Source organism: Tamandua tetradactyla, chromosome 6 (assembly GCF_023851605.1).
Source record: "Tamandua tetradactyla isolate mTamTet1 chromosome 6, mTamTet1.pri, whole genome shotgun sequence".
NCBI classification, from domain to species: domain Eukaryota; kingdom Metazoa; phylum Chordata; class Mammalia; order Pilosa; family Myrmecophagidae; genus Tamandua; species Tamandua tetradactyla.
The window spans coordinates 35,852,939-35,871,235 of NC_135332.1; the positions used below are offsets into that span (position 1 = coordinate 35,852,939).

Below are 18,297 nucleotides of genomic sequence, written 5' to 3' on the forward strand. Positions count from 1 at the left end.
CCCCAGGCAGGCAAAAGAAGTCCTTCCAAAGTAGTTTTTCTTAGAAGATTTCTATACTAACCTCAAAATCAGTGTGAGAGAGGACAGGCTTTATGCAGTCAGATGAAAAGTAAAGCAACTGTATTTCCCCTTCTGTAGGGGCAGCTAACTTAAGAGTGGGATTCCTCCAGTGTGATGAGTATTAAGGCCAGAGAAACAGGGCTGTCCTCCAAATAACTGGTGGTTTCCAAGAGAATCTTGGAACCTCTACAGCAGAAGAGAAAGAGCCAGCACTACTTAAGGTGCTTAAACTACGAAGTTGGAAGCCTTACCTGCATAGATAATGATTCAAGAAGGTTGGGCTGGGACCCTGGAATTTGCATTTTAAAGATGCACTTCTGGTAAATCTTATGCCCTTGGTTCAGAAACCACCCTGTAAAAAACCTTGCATAAAAGGAAAAACTTTCTAAAAGCATGGACTCCTTTCATTCCTCATCTCTATATATACTCACTGAGTAGAGATCATAGGTATCAGTGGATCTAGCATATTTGACTCACCTGTGCTGCTTACAACAAAACTGCTGCCCTGCCCCTGTCCCATACTAGTTAAATAGAGTAGGCCTCTAAGCAAAAGTGTTTTTAAAAAGTCCTTCCACCCCCAAGCTTGTTTTGATGTGCAGGCAGCATTGAGAACCACTGATCCAAACTCTCAGACAAGTCACTAAATTTGGGGCAAACCAGTCAGTGACATTAAGGAAAGAAATCAGCCTCAAGTAGTGGAAGAACTTATCTCCAAAGAACTTGATACATCAGAAATTAGAAGATAACTTTAAAATACCTACAATTAAGGTTCTCCAAGAGACTTGAGAAGCTTTCCCTTAAATTACCAGGAGGAGGGGCTGTTTTGGAGCTGGTCTGAAATAAAAGCAGAGTGCTTGGAAATTCTAAGTTTGCTTGCTAAAATAACAAAAGAATTGTTTATTAGAACTTCTTTTCATTTCTTCTGTTTTTTAACCTCTTTTTTATATTTTTCATTCCTGTATCTCTCTCTAATGCATTTCTGTAATTCCTTCAGGTCCATTATCCAGTTTACTAATTCTGTTTAGTAATCTGATCTGATTTTGACCTGTCCATTATATATTAAGTTTTACTTCCATATTTTTCATTTCTAGCAGTTCTATTTGGTACTTTTTCATAGCAGTCATATTTCATTATCTCTTGTTTCTCATTCGGATTTTTGATTCTACATTTTACTTCTTTAAATATATTAAACATACTTATTTAATATTCTGTGTCTGATAGGGCCAATATCAGAAGTCTTTAAGGGTCTGTTTCTGATATTTGTTGTTTCTGCTAACTCCTGCTTGCGGTGGCTGTGATAGGCAGAATAGCAGCTTCTCAAAGATGCCCTCATCTTAATCCTTGAAGCCTATAACTATTTTGTCTTATAGGGCAAAAGGAACTTTGCAGCCCTGATTCACTTGTGGCTCTTGAGATGGAGATGATCCTCAATTATCTGGATGGTCCCAGTATAACCATAAGAGGGAGGCAGGGGGATGAGTTAGTTCAAGATGTGATGTTGGAAGCAAGAAGTTGCAGTGGTAAGAGAAAATAGCCTTGAGCCAAGGAATGTAGGCAACCTCTAGAAGTTAAAAAAAGGCAAGAAAACGGATTCTTCCCTATAGCTTCCAGAAAGAATGCAGCCTTGCCAACATCTTGATTTTAGACGTCTGACCTTCAGAACTATAACAGAGTTCATTTGTGTTTCAAGCCACTAAGTTTGTGGTAATTTGTTACAGCAGTAATAGGAAACTGATATAGTTCTGTTTTGTTTGTTCGTTTGTGGTTTTCTTATCAGTTTGTGTTCATTGTTACTTTTTCCACATAAATATTCTGTAACAGGTGTATTTCTGCGAAGAGAATTTTAACCCCTTCCACCAGACATCAGGGTCTCTCCCACCCAGGACTATTTTATTTATTTATTTTTTCCAGTGATTTTTTATTGAGATAAAATCATCTTAGTGTACAATCAGTGAGTCACAGTATCATCATAAAGCTGTACATTCCGCTTTACAATTAATTTTTGAACATTTTCAAAAATTATTCCCCAAACAATAAAAATAATAAGAAGAAGAAAAATAAAAGTAAAAAAGGGTACCCAAAACATCCCATAACCCCTATGCTCCCGTATTGTTTATTTCTTTTTTTTTTTTTCTTACTCATCTGTCCATACGCTGGATGAAGGAGTGTCAGTCACAAGATTTACATACTCATACATTCACATGTTAAAAGCCATATAGTTATACAGTCATCTTCAAGAATCAAGGCTATTGGATTACAATTCACCAGTTACTTCTCTCTAGCTACTCCAATACAACAAAAGCTGAAAAGGGATATCTATATAATGCATAAGAATAACCTCTGGAATGACTTTTCAAAACTATGAAATCTCTCAGCCACTGAAACTTTGTTTCATTTCTCTTCCCCCTTTTGGTCAAGTCTGTCTCATTTCCATGCCAGGGCCAGACTCGTCTGCAGGAGTCATTGTCCCACGTAGGGGCCAAGACAATTTTAAATTCAGCTACTAGCTTGAAGCATTTCATACTACATAGGTAGTAAGAATTGATCCCCAAAGTCATATGAGTTTATGATTCTCAGAAAAGATATTTTATTTTCTCTCTTTCCACTGAAAGTTGAAGCTAAGGTACTCTTTTCCAATTTGTCATCGTCATATATGGAGTAGAGTTTTTTTTTAATTTACTGGCTTGCACAGGGAATACAGCCTTTTAGGGGGTCACACATACAGGTAGGAATCTTTGATCTATCTCCTCATCTTTTCAGGTCCAGGGCTTCTGCTTGAAATGGTCTTACTAGAGATTGATAGATAGATAGATGCCTTTTGAGCCTTTGTACCTTTGCTTTTCAGCCTTTGGAGACTTTTCATTCTTTCTTGAAAGTTTAGGCATGCATGTTGAAATGTGCTTATATTGCATTGGCACTGAAAAGTGTTTGTTGTCAAAAGCGTTTTTCAGGATGAGTATAGTGCAGTGCTAGAAAGTGAAGACTTTTTTTTTACATGGGCAGGCACCGGGAATCGAACCCGGGTCCTCTGGCATGGCAGGCAAGCGTCCTTGCCTGCTGAGCCACCGTGGCCTGCCCTTATTTAGCTTTTTAAAAGGTAAATCAAGTTATGTCCTTTGCTTGAAATGGTCCAGTGGCTTCCCATTACATTTAGAATAAAATCCATCTTCCTTGTTCTGGCCCCACAGCCTATCCAGAGCTCCTGCCCACCTCTCTCCCTGCAGTACATGTTGTTTTCCTCCTCAGTCCCTGCACACCAGCCCCTTCCTGTACCTTGAGCACACTGAATTCCTTCTTGCTAGGTGATGTTCCTACCACTAGCTCTTATGTTGCATGCTATCTTCAAATGGCTAGCTTTCTGTTGTCATTCAGATCTCAGTGTGCCAATTCCTCTGAGAAGTGTTCCCTGACTCCCCAGTCTAAAGTTAGCCACCTTCTTATCACATTACTATTTCATTCTCTACTAAGTTCTTACCCCGTCTCATGCTTTTCTTGTGTATTTGTTCAGCTGTCTTTTCCACCTGCCGCAAAGCTTTTCTTGTTCACTGCTGAGTTCTTGACTCTTGGAGCAGTGCCTGGTACAATGTAATCATGCAATAAAAATATATTTGATGAATTGGTGGATAGTTCCCCTAGCTTTTATGTGTTTAAAATTAAAATCTTTATCCTTGCTATGAGATAGGGGCCTTACCTTCACTTATTTTTTTTTCCATTAGATATGTTATTGACCCAGTAGCAATTTACACTTTCCCACTGACTTCGAATTCCCCTTTATATGAAATATTATATTCTAATGCAAGGATGTCTTTCTGGAAGTTGTTCTCTTTCCTTCTTCTGTTTGTCTATCTCTGTACTGGTATTTTCATACCTTGTGGGTACATCAGTCAAATTTGAGGAGAGTTTATCCAAGGGACTACTTATTTAGCAAGACATAGCAGGGTCCATAGAAGGTACAAAAGCTAATTCACTGGTACTAGTGATTGTGCACTGTTAGCAGAGGAGGGAACTTTTGTCAGAACACAAAGGAAAAAATCATGTGGAACGGGCAGCCTTGAGAGCAGCAATGCCTCTGATGAAAGGAGTGAAAAGAATCAATATCCAGGCGTCACTCTCTTTCTCCGATTTCCTGCCGGCACATCCTGCTGGCTGAACCAAACCAAAAGCAGTAGGGCAGGGTACCAATTGATAAGGTCCACACAGGTCAGCCCCAGGGCACAGATCAGGGCTGAGAGGGTGGAGAGTGGATCTGGAGAGCCAAAGGAAGGCGTCCAGCATACTGGAACACTTTCCCCTTAAAAACTTGCGTAAGTCTTTGCCAATTATCATAGTCTTATGCTATTTGTTTGTGCCTAAGGTAAAAATGAAAACAAATCCTCTGTACTTGGAACCTCTTCCTATTTTATCTGTTTGTGCTTACCTACTAGAAGCTAGGAGCTGTTCTATTTGTTTGGTACTGATTCCCTGTTCCCTTCCACTTGAAATCCAGTGTGTTTACTTGGCATCTTCTATCTGTTCTTCCAGTCTGTTCTGAACAATTATATTCTGTGTAGCCCTGTTAATTAATGGGACTCTTCCTTCTCACTAGACTCAAAGACTACTGCCATAAAATCATTTTTGCCATTGAAAACCTTTCCCCATCCCTGTGGAGATCATGGACTTTATTTATTTATTTATTTTTGCATGGGCAGGCACCGGAAATTGAACCCAGGTCTCTGGCCTGCCAGGCAAGAACTCTGCCTGCGGAGCCACCGTGGCCTGCCCAAGCTCATGAACTTTAAACCTCATTAAGGAATCTATTTCATTTTCTTTCTCTAATATGATCAATTTTGAGTGGAGTCCAAGGATTCTGAGGCTGCATCCAGCCTAACGAGTTTGGCAAGAGTTAAGGACGTCTGTTCTGGCCACTGGAATGAAGAACCACGGGACATGTCCTGCTTTTGTTACCTTGGCACTGTTCACTCAGCTTTGGACCACCATACTCATACCTGGAATAGCCAGCCTTCCCTGGTACCTCTCATGTTAGTCTTTATTTTATTTTTTGCCTAGCGCCAGTAGCATTATGAAAGAAGAGAATACTTGAGTGTTTTTTAGAATAAAGTGACTTCTGATTTTGAAAGTACAAATCTAACTGATAAAACATCTAACTGATAAAAGAAATATGAAGTCATGTGAATCTAAAATGTGATCCTGTGAGGATAGTTTATAATCGGTTGAGACAGAAACCTAAGAGAGTAAATATATATATATATATGAGAGAGAGTAATAACTTGGTCAGTAACCAAGTCTTATACTTTAATTCCTTCACAGTACTTCATATAACAGCATTTAGAGAATATGCCTTGTGCACTGAATGAGATCATTGTTTGTGGCAATTGATAGACCTGGACCTAGAACCTCATTCTCTCAAGCCTAGGTTCTGTCCATTATGGCATTCTGGGGCTGGTTGCCAGCAGTCCCTGGTCCTTGGCTTTTCTGTCCCATGGCAGTGCACATGGCAGCCTCTCTTGGCATCTTGAATGTGTTGACTTCCAGCTTCTGGCTGCTCAGTGGGTCTTTGTTCTCTGAGCCCTTTCCAGAAGTTTTCCTGTAATAGGGTTCAGTCCCATCTTGAATCAGTTGGGCTACACCTTAACTGAGGTAACTACTTCTAAAGGTCCAATTTAGGATTATTTTGACAATTGATTTGTCAGTCAGCTGAGGCCTGTATGAGATAAAATAGACTGTTAGGCTGAGAACTGTTTGGTTTTTGGGTGAACAAGGGGAGTTTTTTTTTGAACTGATGGAGACAGTTTCTCTGTCTCTTGCAGTCTGGGTGGTCTAGAAGAGAGGAAATATGTTATGGGCAAATAATAAGGATCTTGCTGTACAGATATTATTTCTAGAGAAGGCTTTCATGCAAAAACATTTCTTCTTGATTTTACTTTTTCAAGGGGGATATTCAGGCACTTTTCTTTTTCTTTTTATGGAGCTACCCTGGCAGGTGGATGTGGGTGACGATTGTTGAAGTTGAAAGTGCAGGAGGATCTCCTTCCTTAATTCCCCAGTGCTCTGTGGAGGAGTAGGAGCCATCTGGTTGTGGGAAGAGGATGCTCTTAATGAGCTCCTGTTTGTTTTGCAGGGAAGACTTTTGAATTGATTGTTAAATTCGCTTAACTTAGAAGCTTTCCTTTGCTTTGATATAGTATAAAGGGGGGCGCTTCCAGGGGCTCTTGGATGGACATATCCACCAGCAGCTGTTTCTCTGTGTTTTGAATCTCTCCCCATCATTCCCCAACATCTACCAGGCCTGCAGGTGCCTGCTGTGGGGGAACTTCTGACCCATCCTTTTTGTCTGTGGTGCTTGGTTCTGCTGTGTTTCCAGGTGGCTTGGCCCTCCTCTGAGACAGACATCAATTGCAAAGATCAGAGTGAGCTGGCTTTTGAAGAGGTTTTTCAAATTCTGCTTTGCAAACCTGCTGAGAGATGTGGTGCCCCTTTCATGTTTTCCATTCCATCTGTCTCTTGAAGGGGCAACGGAATGGTCTTCATGTGACCAGTGGGGCTATTGATGTTGGCTGAAAATTCATTTCAAATTAATTTCTACATTTTTGTCACAGGCGTCTAACAGCCATTGCATTTCCTTGATCTTGACATTGCTCTAGCAAGACTGCCAGTGAGCAAGAAGAGGAACAATTTCCATTTGCAGATTAACACAAGAATAAAGGAAAACTTCCCATTCGTGATGGGCCTTCTTTTAAATGTCCTTCTGAGTTCTTTCCTTTGTATAATGTCTGGTCCCAGTAATAATATGAGTATTACAGGATTGTGTTAATTATCTAGTTAAACTTATAGAGGTACCTTTTCAGGCAACCATAATGCTTTTACTGACTACCTGCTGTATGCAAAACCCTCTGCAACTTCAACTATATCACTTGCTATTTTTACAACAACCTTATGAGGCAGTTATCTTTGAAAAGTGAAAAGCTGAGGGTAAAATTTAGTATATTTTCCCAAATTCCATATTAGGCTTTTATATATGAGAGAGGCAGGTTTTGAAATCAGACCTATTGAGTCCAAAGTCTGTTCTCGTCACAGTATACCATGGGTCTACAGACTGTGACTCAAGGTCCAAATCAAGTCTGCCTCCTATCTTTGTAAACAAGGTTTTATTGGAGACTGGGCGTACCCGTTTATTTACAGGTTGTCTATGGCTACTTTAATGCTACAGCAGCAGAGTTGAGTAGTTGAAATGAAAACCGTATGGCTTTCAAAGCTGAAAATATTTATTACCTAGGCCTTTAAGAAAAACTTTGCTAACCCCTGTCCTATACCATTGTTGACAGTGGCCTAGTCATTAGTAGATAGAACAGTTTTCTGGCTGTACATGCCAAGTATAAAACTTTATGGTAGATTTTATAAAAATTTAGATCTGTCTTCTATATTTGTCTGTTTCACTTTTTCCCCTTTTTATTGCTTTTTGTCTTCTAAATATTTTTATGATTTCATGTATGTAGGAGTATACCTTAAGTCTAAATGCCAGTTAGTAATGGTTTGATTTATTTATTTAAAGATTTCCTGTCAAGAGTCTTGTAATAATTGTTCAAGATTTTAAATGGTTTTCATGAAGAACAAAGTTTTTGGCAGGTCCCTCTTTCTTGAGGGAAAGCTTCACATAATGTTCTGATATGAAGTTTTAGCAAGTTCCACAGCTTTGATTTTTTTGTAAGGGGTAATTTCCCTGTGTTTTTACCTGATGATAATATACTATTGCATGGACAAATTCTAGCCAAGGTAGGATTGAAGAAATAACTAATGTTTATGCTCCTCAGGTTTACTACACATGTAGGAGAATGTAAGTTGTAAGACAGCAGTTTTCAAATGTCAGTGTACTTAAAAACGCTTGGGGTGTTTATTGAAGGTTAGATTCCCACATCATTGGTCATGAAGATTCTGAATCAGCAAGTATGCTGTTATCTGATGCTTATGAGATAAAGCTAGCATGAGGGCATGGAGTCAAGGTTCAGTGTAGCGACTCTGGATAATCCAAATATGCATGGTATTCATGACCACTTTTTTCTCCTGGTTCATTTTGCCTTGGAATGTGATAAGTAACTAAACTCTAAATGTTGTATTTAAGTAAAGCAGAGAAAATAAAATTAAAGTGCTGTAAAATTTATTTTAACTACTTCTTTCACTGCTACTACTAATAACGATAGCATTTTATGTTTATGTAGTGCTTTATAGTTACAGAGTTGCTCATTACACATATCCTTTATTTTTATGTCACCCCTTGAGGTAGATATGGCAAATGTAATTTTCATTCATCAAATGAGGAAACTGAAATTTTAAAAATGAGTGTTTTTTTTCCAACGTGGCACAGTGAATAAGCAGTGCACCCAGAATTCCCATATACCACTTCTAATAGTGTACCATAATGCCCTTATAATTTTTAGGGGAAAATATGATTATTTTATGACTCACTGCCCTCTTTTGAAAAGGAAAGGATACTTGTGTAACCATGGGTGTCTCTGTGTGAAGGCGATCATGGACAGTTACAGACTGATAAGTCACTTGTCTTTTGTAGACCATTCCGTCATGGAAAAAGAAATTTCTCTCCTTTTTTTTGGCAGAAACTTTATAAGACATGTCGGGAGATGCAGGAAAGGATCATGGACCTCCTGGTGGTGGTAGAGAATGAAGATGTAACTGTTGAGCTACTTCAAGTGAATGAGAATTTGAATAATACCCTCCTTGGATGTGAGAGGTGAGCTGATGGTGTACTCTTTCCAGTCCTCCTCCAATTCCAGTTTCACCACCAGTTACTCAACATTTTTACTAGAGTACTCACTAGGTAAAATGCTCTGGAAGGTCAAGCACGAGTTCTTGACAAGGCCACTTTCCTTCTGAGATCCAGGAGTTTGGTCCAGCTTTCTGGGAGCTCACAAGAATGAAAGAGCACCTAGGTTTTTGGAGCATTCTTGGGCATCTTTGGGCAGTATAAGTAGGAACAGGGTCTGGATCCTACTTGCTTTGTCTTGTTTGCATATAAACATGGTAGGCTCTCTAGTAGATAAATGGTATAAACAAAGCATCCGGGGAAAGTGAGGTTTCACCTAAGTTTTAAGGAGAAGAACATGGAATCCTAAAAAGAAGTGGAGTGGGGAGAGTTATTTGCACAATAGTCTATACCAAAGCAGAGCAGCAATTGAAGAAATTTTATATTGGAACATACAGATTTTTAAGAATAAATATTTAGGCAGAAAAGTATGATGACAAAAATTTAAAATACCCATTATTTTGTTGCTTATTTAACATTTTAGATTTTTCCTGTTTTTTTTTTTTTTTAGTTATGATCAAACAAAAAAAAGTTGACTTAAAAAGAAATAGAAAAGAACATGTACAATTTGTGAAGCTGTGGGAAAGAAGTATAGATCTCAGGTGAAAAAGTATACTCAGAGCCCAGTCCCAAGGAACTGCAGCATGCTTTTATATTAAGTGACTTTTTCCTCAGACTTTTGTAAAGTGCTACTTATTAACCTTAGCCCCAGGCAAGTACCACAGTCTCTCCTTCCAACCTCATTCTTGGCTCTATTCTTGGAACCTCTGAGAGTTTCACACTTTCTAGGTCCTTATTCAATAGAAGTGTTATTCACATTTGGGTAGCATTGTTTTCCCTGTGTAGTCCCTGTTCCCTAAATGCCAGAGATGTTTCCCCCTCCCTCATTAAAGTGGCGTTTCTAGATACTCTTAGGAGTACCGTCCCTTTTGCAAATGACTGGGAATGCTGAATGGCACTGTGGAAATATGTTTCCAACCAGCTGGTAGGAAATGAGACCAGCGCAGCATAAGGGAAACTGTTGAGTAGGCCTGGATTCCAGTCTAGCTAATGATCCTGGACAAGCTGCTTGACTTTTCTAAGGCTCAGTTTATTTTAGCTATTAAAGAGGCTAGTAATACTTAGAGAGTATTGTTTATTATTAGTTTTGTTTTTTTGAGGATTATATGGCATCCTGTATATAAAGAACCTAGCAGGGTTCTGGCACGTTGATGCAGTAAGTACTGCTTTCTTATCCTCTTCACTATCATTACTGTTCCCCTGAGCCTTTTAATGTATTGACTATGTATTTTTCCATTGACCATGAGTGAACCAAGAAAATCAGTGACATAAAACCAAGAATTGTTTTCTTCCTTACTGTCTAATATTTACTACCTACTACTTACTAGGGATAGAAGCTATTCAACCCTTGCCCTTTGTTTCCTCTGCTACAAATCTTTGTTAAGCAAAAAAGAAAAGAAAAAATGGGTTTCAGGATAGTGCTGCCTCCCGATTTTTATTTTAGAGAATTCTGTTGCAAACCTTGAAGCTATTTACTAAAGACTTCCACTGAAGGGAATGTGTTCTTATTTGGTCTAGATGTAAGGAGATTGGGTTATTTATATGAATGGCTTGTTCTGATGTAGCTTTGAACCTAAAGTGCTAAAAGTGACTGCAGGAAGACAGAGAGAGATTCTTACCCCTAGAAAAGATGCTAGTCTGATGTTTCAGTTTTCTATGGCTGTTGTAACAGATTACTACAAATTTAGTGGCTTAAAATAGCAGATGCATTACTTTACAGTTCTGTAGGTCAGATGTGTGAAATGGGTGTTGGGGTGTTGACTGGGCTGCATTCCTGTTTGGAAGCTGAGGGGAGAATCTGTTCCTGTGCCTTTTCCTCTTTTTAGAGTCTGATCACTTTCCTTGACTCTTAGCCCCTTTCCTCGTTTTCAAAACTGCAGCATCTGGTCAGATCGTTCTCATATCATACCGCTCTTTCTTCCTCTTCTGCCTCCCTTTTCCACATTTAAGGATGTTTGTGATTACACTGGGCCTACTTGGGTAGTCCAGGATACTCTCCCTATTTTAAGGTCAGCTAACTAAGCGAAATTTCATTCTATTTGGAACCTTAATTCCCCCTTGTCAGGTAACTTAACATATTCACCGGTTCCAACAATGGGGAGTGGATATCTTTGAGGAGATAGGGAATTATTGTACCTTTCTCAGTCTGCTCTCTGGCCCTGCAGAGATTCATGTCAGCCCCACATGCAGAATAATATTCACCTGTTCCCAGCATCACCAAAAGTCTCAACCCATTACATCTAAAAAATATTTGTGAAAATAAGGAAATGGAAATTTGCTTTTCAGGGCTTGACCTGTGTGTTAGTTTGCAAGCTGCCAGGATGCAATATACCAAACTGGAAAAGCCTTTAAAAAGGGGACTTTAATAAGTTACAAGTTTACAGTTCTAAGCCTGTACAGTTATCCAAACTAAGGCACCAACAAGAGGTAATCTTCACTCAAGAAAGGCCGATGGGTCAGGAAGACCTCTGACAGCTGGGTTGTCACATGGTTGGCATCTCTGGTCCCTTACTCCTGAGTTCCACTGCCTTCAGCCTCTGTTCCTGGGGGGGGTCCCTCACTTTGCTTCTCCAGAGCTGGCTTTCATCTCTTGGCTTCCCTTGGCTCTCTTCAGGTTCTGGCTTGCTTAGCATCTCAAGGTGATGTCTGTTGGGCTCCAAGTATCTCCAAACATCCATGTCTCTGTTCTCTGAAGCAGCTTTCTCCAAATGGCTACATCTGCTCTCTGTCAACTCTGATGCTTCTGTCATTTCTGTCTCTTTCCAAAATGTTTCCTCTTTTAAAAGATTCCAGTAAACTCATCAGGACCCACCTGGAATGGAGAGCGTCAAACCTCCATCCAGTCAAAGGTCATACCCACAACTCATGTAACATCTCTGTGGAGACAATTTAATAAAAAGTTTCCAACCTGCAGTATTGCATTAGGATTAAATGAAACAGCTGCCTCCACAAGACTGGCTCAGGTTTAGAGCAGGGCTTTTCTGGGGTACATAATACTTTCAAACCAGCACAACCTATGATGGTTATTCAAACCCAGCCGTAACTGACTAAGCATACAATAAATATAAAGGAAGAAAAAACATTGGTTTTGGTAGAGGAAAAATCCTTAAACTTAAGTGCATGTTCAGATTCAGCATTCACTTTTAGATAGTAAAGTGTTTAGACTCATGAATTCAGCGTGCCATAATAGTAATATTGTATGTTTCTAAAGTGACTCTCAGTTTGCAAAACATTTCCACATTCATTCATTTATAGTCTCTATCTATATCTATATCTGTCTGATTTTCCCTAAAAATAATTACTTTCTGAGGGAAGCCATTGTCATGTTACCATTCATTTCTAACAGATGGAGAACTGAGTTTCAAGAATGTACAACTACTTAATAATAATGCTGACACTCGAACCTTGGACTTCTGCCTTTAATCTCACTCGTCTTTCGGATCTGTTCTTCTGTTTATTTAACTGCCCTCTCATACCCCCATTGGATCAGCAATGTAAAATTAAAACATTGTTGTAAATGTCAGTATTTTTAATGGTTCAAGTGTCTTATAAAAATGAAGAGAAATAATGAAAATACTTCAAAAAATGTATTTGAATTTTTATGGTAAATTATAACAGCAAAATTGTAAACATATTAAATATTCGAGAAGAGGAAGAATGGTTGAATGTGATATATTCATAAGATAAAATATGAAGCCGTTAAAATGTTTAATTCTGAATAATTGTGTTCCTGGATAAATGCTCACAAGTTATCAGATTAGGATATGGAATCATGTAAAATATAATTTCAGTTAAGTTTAAAAATAGATTCACTTACAGAAAAAAGCCTGGAAGGAAATACATCATAGTGTTAATGGGAGCCATTTCTAGGTGATGAAATTCACATTATTTTTAATACTTTTCCCTTCTCTCACAGCTTTTTCTAATGGGCATTATTACCTCTATGAACTGTAAAAAGTTATTAAAATTATTTTACTGGGTATTGAGTGGGAATCAGGCTGTTTTCTTTTTTTCTAAATATTTGTATATTAATAATTTGTTAAGTTTGCAGTATTTTCAAATCTGTTTTCTGTTAAGTATTTCCATTTTGCTAATTCAAACAGGTTTACTAGAAACCAACAAAGGATTTTGGAGCAAAACAAGAACTGGAAAGAAGCCACCAATGTAAGTGAATAGGAATATTATAAATTAAAAAACTGAACATTTTGCCAAATGTATAATAAGGAACAAGGCTTGCCTAAAACAGGTCTTTGAAAAACGGAGACATGTATTGACAATTTGGAGTGGTTTAGGTGGTGCAGAGTATTTGCCTTAATAACTTGATGTTATTAAGTTATCAACAACAGGTCATAAGATTCCCTAATTAAGCAGAAACCCATATAGGTGGTGAGATGTGATTAGTGTTAATGTCATTTATTGAATGGAGGATTCTCCCTCATAATGCATCCAAACAGGATCCTTCCAAAGAAAAGTCACTAGGGTGATAGTGATCCTGTCATGATAAAGCCCATGAAGCTTTGTTCCTAAATTGTGTTTTTGTTTGCTTTGTTTTCAGACTGCCAGTGAGCCTTCTGCCCCATCCTGTGATCTCCTTGACTTACAGCCCAGCCCCCCAACTCCTAGGGCCACTCTGCGAGAAATCAGTGCCATGAATGCTCAGCTTTCAGACTTAAGTAAATAAGTACTCAGACCTTTTCAAAACAGTAGAAGAACTTGATATGAAATGGTTCTCCTTGGTTTCATTATTAATTGCCACCTAAGAAAGATTGAAATCACTATCAATATTGGAGAACTATATCAGGAGATGTAATTACATCCTGGCATATGGTTGAGTCAAACCCATTAGAGGAATGTGATGTGTTTGGGGAAGGAGGTCCTTGAAACTCATTCTATGGCTTAGAAGCTCATAGAATTTACCTGGCCTGCTTTGCAGAGTTTGTTCAGCTCCTTGACAAATACTTAAAACTACTCAGAACCCACACCCTATTATCTTTGTGTATCTCTGCTTTGCCATAGGATCAGGTAAGAGAAAATTTGGTACAGATAATGGAGAAATTTAGGAATTACAAGGTCTGATGCATATGGTGATGAAGTACAGAGAGAAAAACATAGGCTTTAAAGTCAGAAGAGTCCAAGTTGAAATCCCAGCTCTGCCGCCCTCTTAGCCACCCAACCTTTGATGTCCCTGTATAGAATAGGAACAGTGGTTACCTTAAAGGGTTGCTGTGACGGTAAATGAAATGCTGTTTATAAAATGCATGTAGGCTTATGGTTACCTATCATATCTCTTATTTGTTATCTTCTACCCTTACTCCCCTAAAATTTTGGTAAATTACAAAATAAGGATGAAGAAAAATGTGAACTCCAGAACTTCTGCCAAACTAAAACGGGTTTGTTTTTCTCTTATATTATCGGGTTTTTCCAGAGTCAGGAAATTCAATATCACTGAGTTTGTGGTTCTCTCGTTACTTCCAATCCCTTCTGAAATGTTTGTTACTTGAGTATTGTGAGCTGGTGGGATTTGTGGAGGCAGTTGAATTGGAGAGACTTCTTAGATTTTTATCAGGAATTTTCAAAGGGGGGAAAGTAATTATTACCTTAGGGTGCCTCACTTAGGGTTTTGGGAAGTTAAGAACTTGTAGAGGTTGAGTTAGATCTCCAGAAAATCAGTTAGCTTTTTACTTTTGTATTTGGCTCAACAGAACATTTAAAATTCCTCCATTCTTGATCTTCTTTGGGACTTTAGAAAACCAATTCAATAATATTTATTACCTTTATTCCTTCTTGTGGCAGATAAGTTAGTTCCAACTACCATACTTGATACTTTTTAATTTCTGTTTGAAGAAATGTTAAGTTTTATGGTCACTATGGGAAATTCAGTAGAACAATTGGCAGTATTTTCAAACCAAGCAGCAAGTCCATTTTGTGTTCTAGATTTCAGCTCTCCAAGTCCTGTTGTAACAAACAACTTGAAACCCAGTCTTCATCCAGCAGAAGATTTGCTAGCCTTAGAAAATACAGAAACATCCCTGTAAGTATGTCATTAAAACTTGAGAACTAATATCATGAAATTCTGACGTCTTATGTTTAAGAAAGCGTGGCATGATAGAAAAAGTAGAGACTTGGCAATCAGGAAGACCTCAGCTAGAGTTTGAGCACTCCTACCTACTAGCTGCATGAACTTCATTCTTTTCCTCCTAAAAATACTTCCTAGGATTCTTAAAAGGTTCAGCAAGACAGTAAATGTAAAGCTCCTGATATAGTACTTGGTACATTATAAGCTTTCAAAAAATTGTCTCTGCTTCTATTATTTTTTTAATGGTAACAGTAAGTAAGGAGAAAATTGGAATGCAGTGATAAAAGGAGACTGAGGAGAAAAGAGGCTCAAAATTTTAAAAGTAATGTTAGGCTAAGAACAAAGTACTTAGTGTGTACCAGGCATTCTGCTAAAATCTTTCTGTTTATCTCATTTAATCGTCACAAAAGTTCTGGAATCGGTGCTTATTACTACTATTCTTATTTTAGAGAAGAAGAGACTGAGACCTAGAGGGGATAGAACTTGCCCAGGTTCATATAGCTAGTATGAAGAGGTCTGATGAACTGATAGTTTACACGTCTGACCTGTTAACTATGGAAAAATGTTCATCTCACTTATAGCAAGAGAAATGTGAAAACTACATTAAGACATATATATATTTTACCTCTCAGATTGGCAAAAATCCAAATGTTTGACAACCCTCTGTTGGTTGTGGAAAAACAGACACAATCACAAAATTATGCAACCTTTACAAAGAGCAAGAGGTGATAACTGTCAGAATGATAAATTTTTATCTTTGATCCAGCAATCTCATTTTTAGAAGTTTATTCTTCACTTATACAAAGGGAGGTGTTGTTAACCTTGCTTTTTTTTCCCACTCAGTGACATATCTTGGCAGTGTTCTTTGTATATCAATGGATTTAGGAATTTCTCATTCTTTTTTAAAGTTGCCTACAGTTTTATTTAAACACTCAAAAGCCCAATTATGAAATTGCTTTTCTGTATTTTAAAAAAAGGTAGGAGGAAGAAGAAGGAAAAAAGAGAATTAAACTGGGAAGAAAAAAAAGGCCAAAAATACGTGTAAGAAAAGAAGAATTTATATGTTAGAAATGGTAGTGTCAGTGGTTAGCTCATGAACCACTTATTTGGGTCAATATCTTAGGTTGATTATCTCTGGTCTTAATTATGTGCGATGCCAGTAAATGTTGAAATGTAGGAAGTTCTCCAGTGAGTTGCTTGGTAAATAATGTCAGTCTAAAGTAGCTCGTTCTGTTTTCCTCTTATCCTGCTAATCTTATGGGGTAACACAAGAGAGAATGACTAATACACATGAAATCTCATTGCAAAAAACCATCTTCATAAAACACATAAAAAGATAAAATTCTAGCTAATAGCTGTTTATTCTAATCATTGAGCTAGTGGATCTTATACTTTAGCATGCATATCTTAGTCACCTGCGTGTCTGTTAAAAAGTTAAATTGCTGACCCCCCAAAATTCTGAGCTGGAGGGCCTAGTAATGTTTCAGTTGTAACAAGCAGATCCAGAGATTCAAAAAACAGTGCTTCTTTAGTTGTACATTGAAAAATTCTGTAGTGGACATCTACCCAAGATCCAGACATCAAAATGATTTTTAATAGTTCTTGTAATTCATTGAAATGAGAGTTAATCTGTAATATCAATACATTTTTTTAGACTAACTTTCTAAGGAGATCAGCCTTTTATTTCTATTTTTTTCTAATTTTCTAAAAACACTTATAGATGAATGAAACTCTAATTAAACCAATTTTTTAATGCCAGAAATTTGGATCACTAAAATTGACTAGAGCATATATCTGAATTATATCATATGCCTAAAATCACGTGTGAAGTACAAATTCAGCTAGCTATCAGTGTCTTATTGTCTTGAGATTTTTCACCTACTCAAAGTTTGTAATTTAAGTTGTTCACATTAGCAGAACAAGTAAACAATGGAATTATTTATACCAGCAAGGATCCTTGCAAAATAATGATGATAATGGGATAAAGTCAAAGGTCATATTTATGGTTTGTTTACTGAGTGTTAGGAAACAGACTTTATTAGGTTGTTAAGCTGCCAGAAAGCTATATACCAGAAATGGAATGGCTTTTAAAAAGGGAATTTAATCTAGTAAGTTACAAGTTTACAGTTCTAAGGCCATTAAGATGTCCAAATTAAGGCACCAACAAGAGGTTACCTTCACTCAAGAAATGCTGATGCTATCCAGAACACCTCTGTCAGCTGGAAAGGCATGTGACTGGCATGGCATCTGCTGGTCCTTATCCCGGTTCTGTTCTTTCTGATGCCAGTGGTTTCCTCTGTCTGTGGGCATTCACTTAGCTGCTCCAGGACAAAACTCTGAGTTTCATCTCTTCGCTTAGCATGTGCCGGGTCCAGAGATTTCTTCTCTTCAGGTTCTGGCTATTTCTGGGAGTCCTTGCTTAGCACCCAGGCTATTTCTGTCTCTGTCTCCAAATGTCTAGATCAGTTCTTCCAGCCATCTTTGTCTGTGTCTATATTATCTGGAGTTTTCTCTAAAATGTTTCCCCTTTTAAAGGACTCCAGTTAACTGATCAGGACCCACCTTGAATGGGTGGAGTCACATCTCCATCTAATCAAAAGGTCACACCCACATGTGGGTGTGATTTGTCTCCATGGAAGTAATACAATCAGAGTTTAAAGCCTAAACAGCAGGTCTGGCCCCACAAGATTGGATCAGGTTAAAATGTGGATTTTCTAGGGTATGTAATTGTTTCAAACCATCATATTCTACCCTCTGGGACCCCCCAAAAAGACATGGTCTTCCATATACAAAATACATTCCCTCTATCACAATATCACAAAGCCTTAAATCATTTTAGTGATGAAATGCAATCAAAGTCAGAAACAGTACAAAATCTCATCAAAATCAGCTGCAGGCATGATCTGTTCTAAGTAAAAATTCTCTGGCTGTGGACCTGTGAAACTCAGAAAAAGTTATCTGCTGCCAATATACAAAGGAGGGACAGTCATAGGATATGTATTTCCATTGCCGTAGGGAGAAGTTGAAAGGTAGACAGGGATCACCAGACACAGTCCTGAAAAAATGCAGGGCAAACTCCATTGGATTTCAGTGTCTGAGATTCATTTATCCATGGGGCTTTAGAGAGCGGCAGTCCCACCCTTTCCAAGTGCCTACATAGTGGCCCTGCTCTCTGCAAATGCTGGAGTGTTCATTACAACCTTAAGGGACATTGGTGAGACTACCTTTTTCTCGTGTCCACCCTCTCCAAGCTTCTGGGCAGCACTTGGGATCTCTGCCATTTCAA

General features: G+C 38.2%; 1 protein-coding gene across 5 annotated transcripts in view; it reads left to right on the plus strand.

Moving 5' to 3' along the window:
- TOM1L1 (target of myb1 like 1 membrane trafficking protein) overlaps positions 1-18,297 on the plus strand; it is a 61,478-nt gene that overhangs the window by 26,775 nt on the left and 16,406 nt on the right. For all 5 annotated transcript variants that reach the window (XR_013177620.1, XR_013177621.1, XR_013177622.1 and 2 more), the window contains exons 8-11: positions 8,670-8,803; positions 13,039-13,099; positions 13,491-13,608; positions 14,870-14,966. Coding sequence is in view for 2 of the 5 variants with exons in the window: in XM_077164828.1 (XP_077020943.1) it covers positions 8,670-8,803; positions 13,039-13,099; positions 13,491-13,608; positions 14,870-14,966 (410 nt within the window). In the remaining 3 variants the exon portion in view is untranslated. The remainder of the gene's footprint in view (positions 1-8,669; positions 8,804-13,038; positions 13,100-13,490; positions 13,609-14,869; positions 14,967-18,297) is intronic.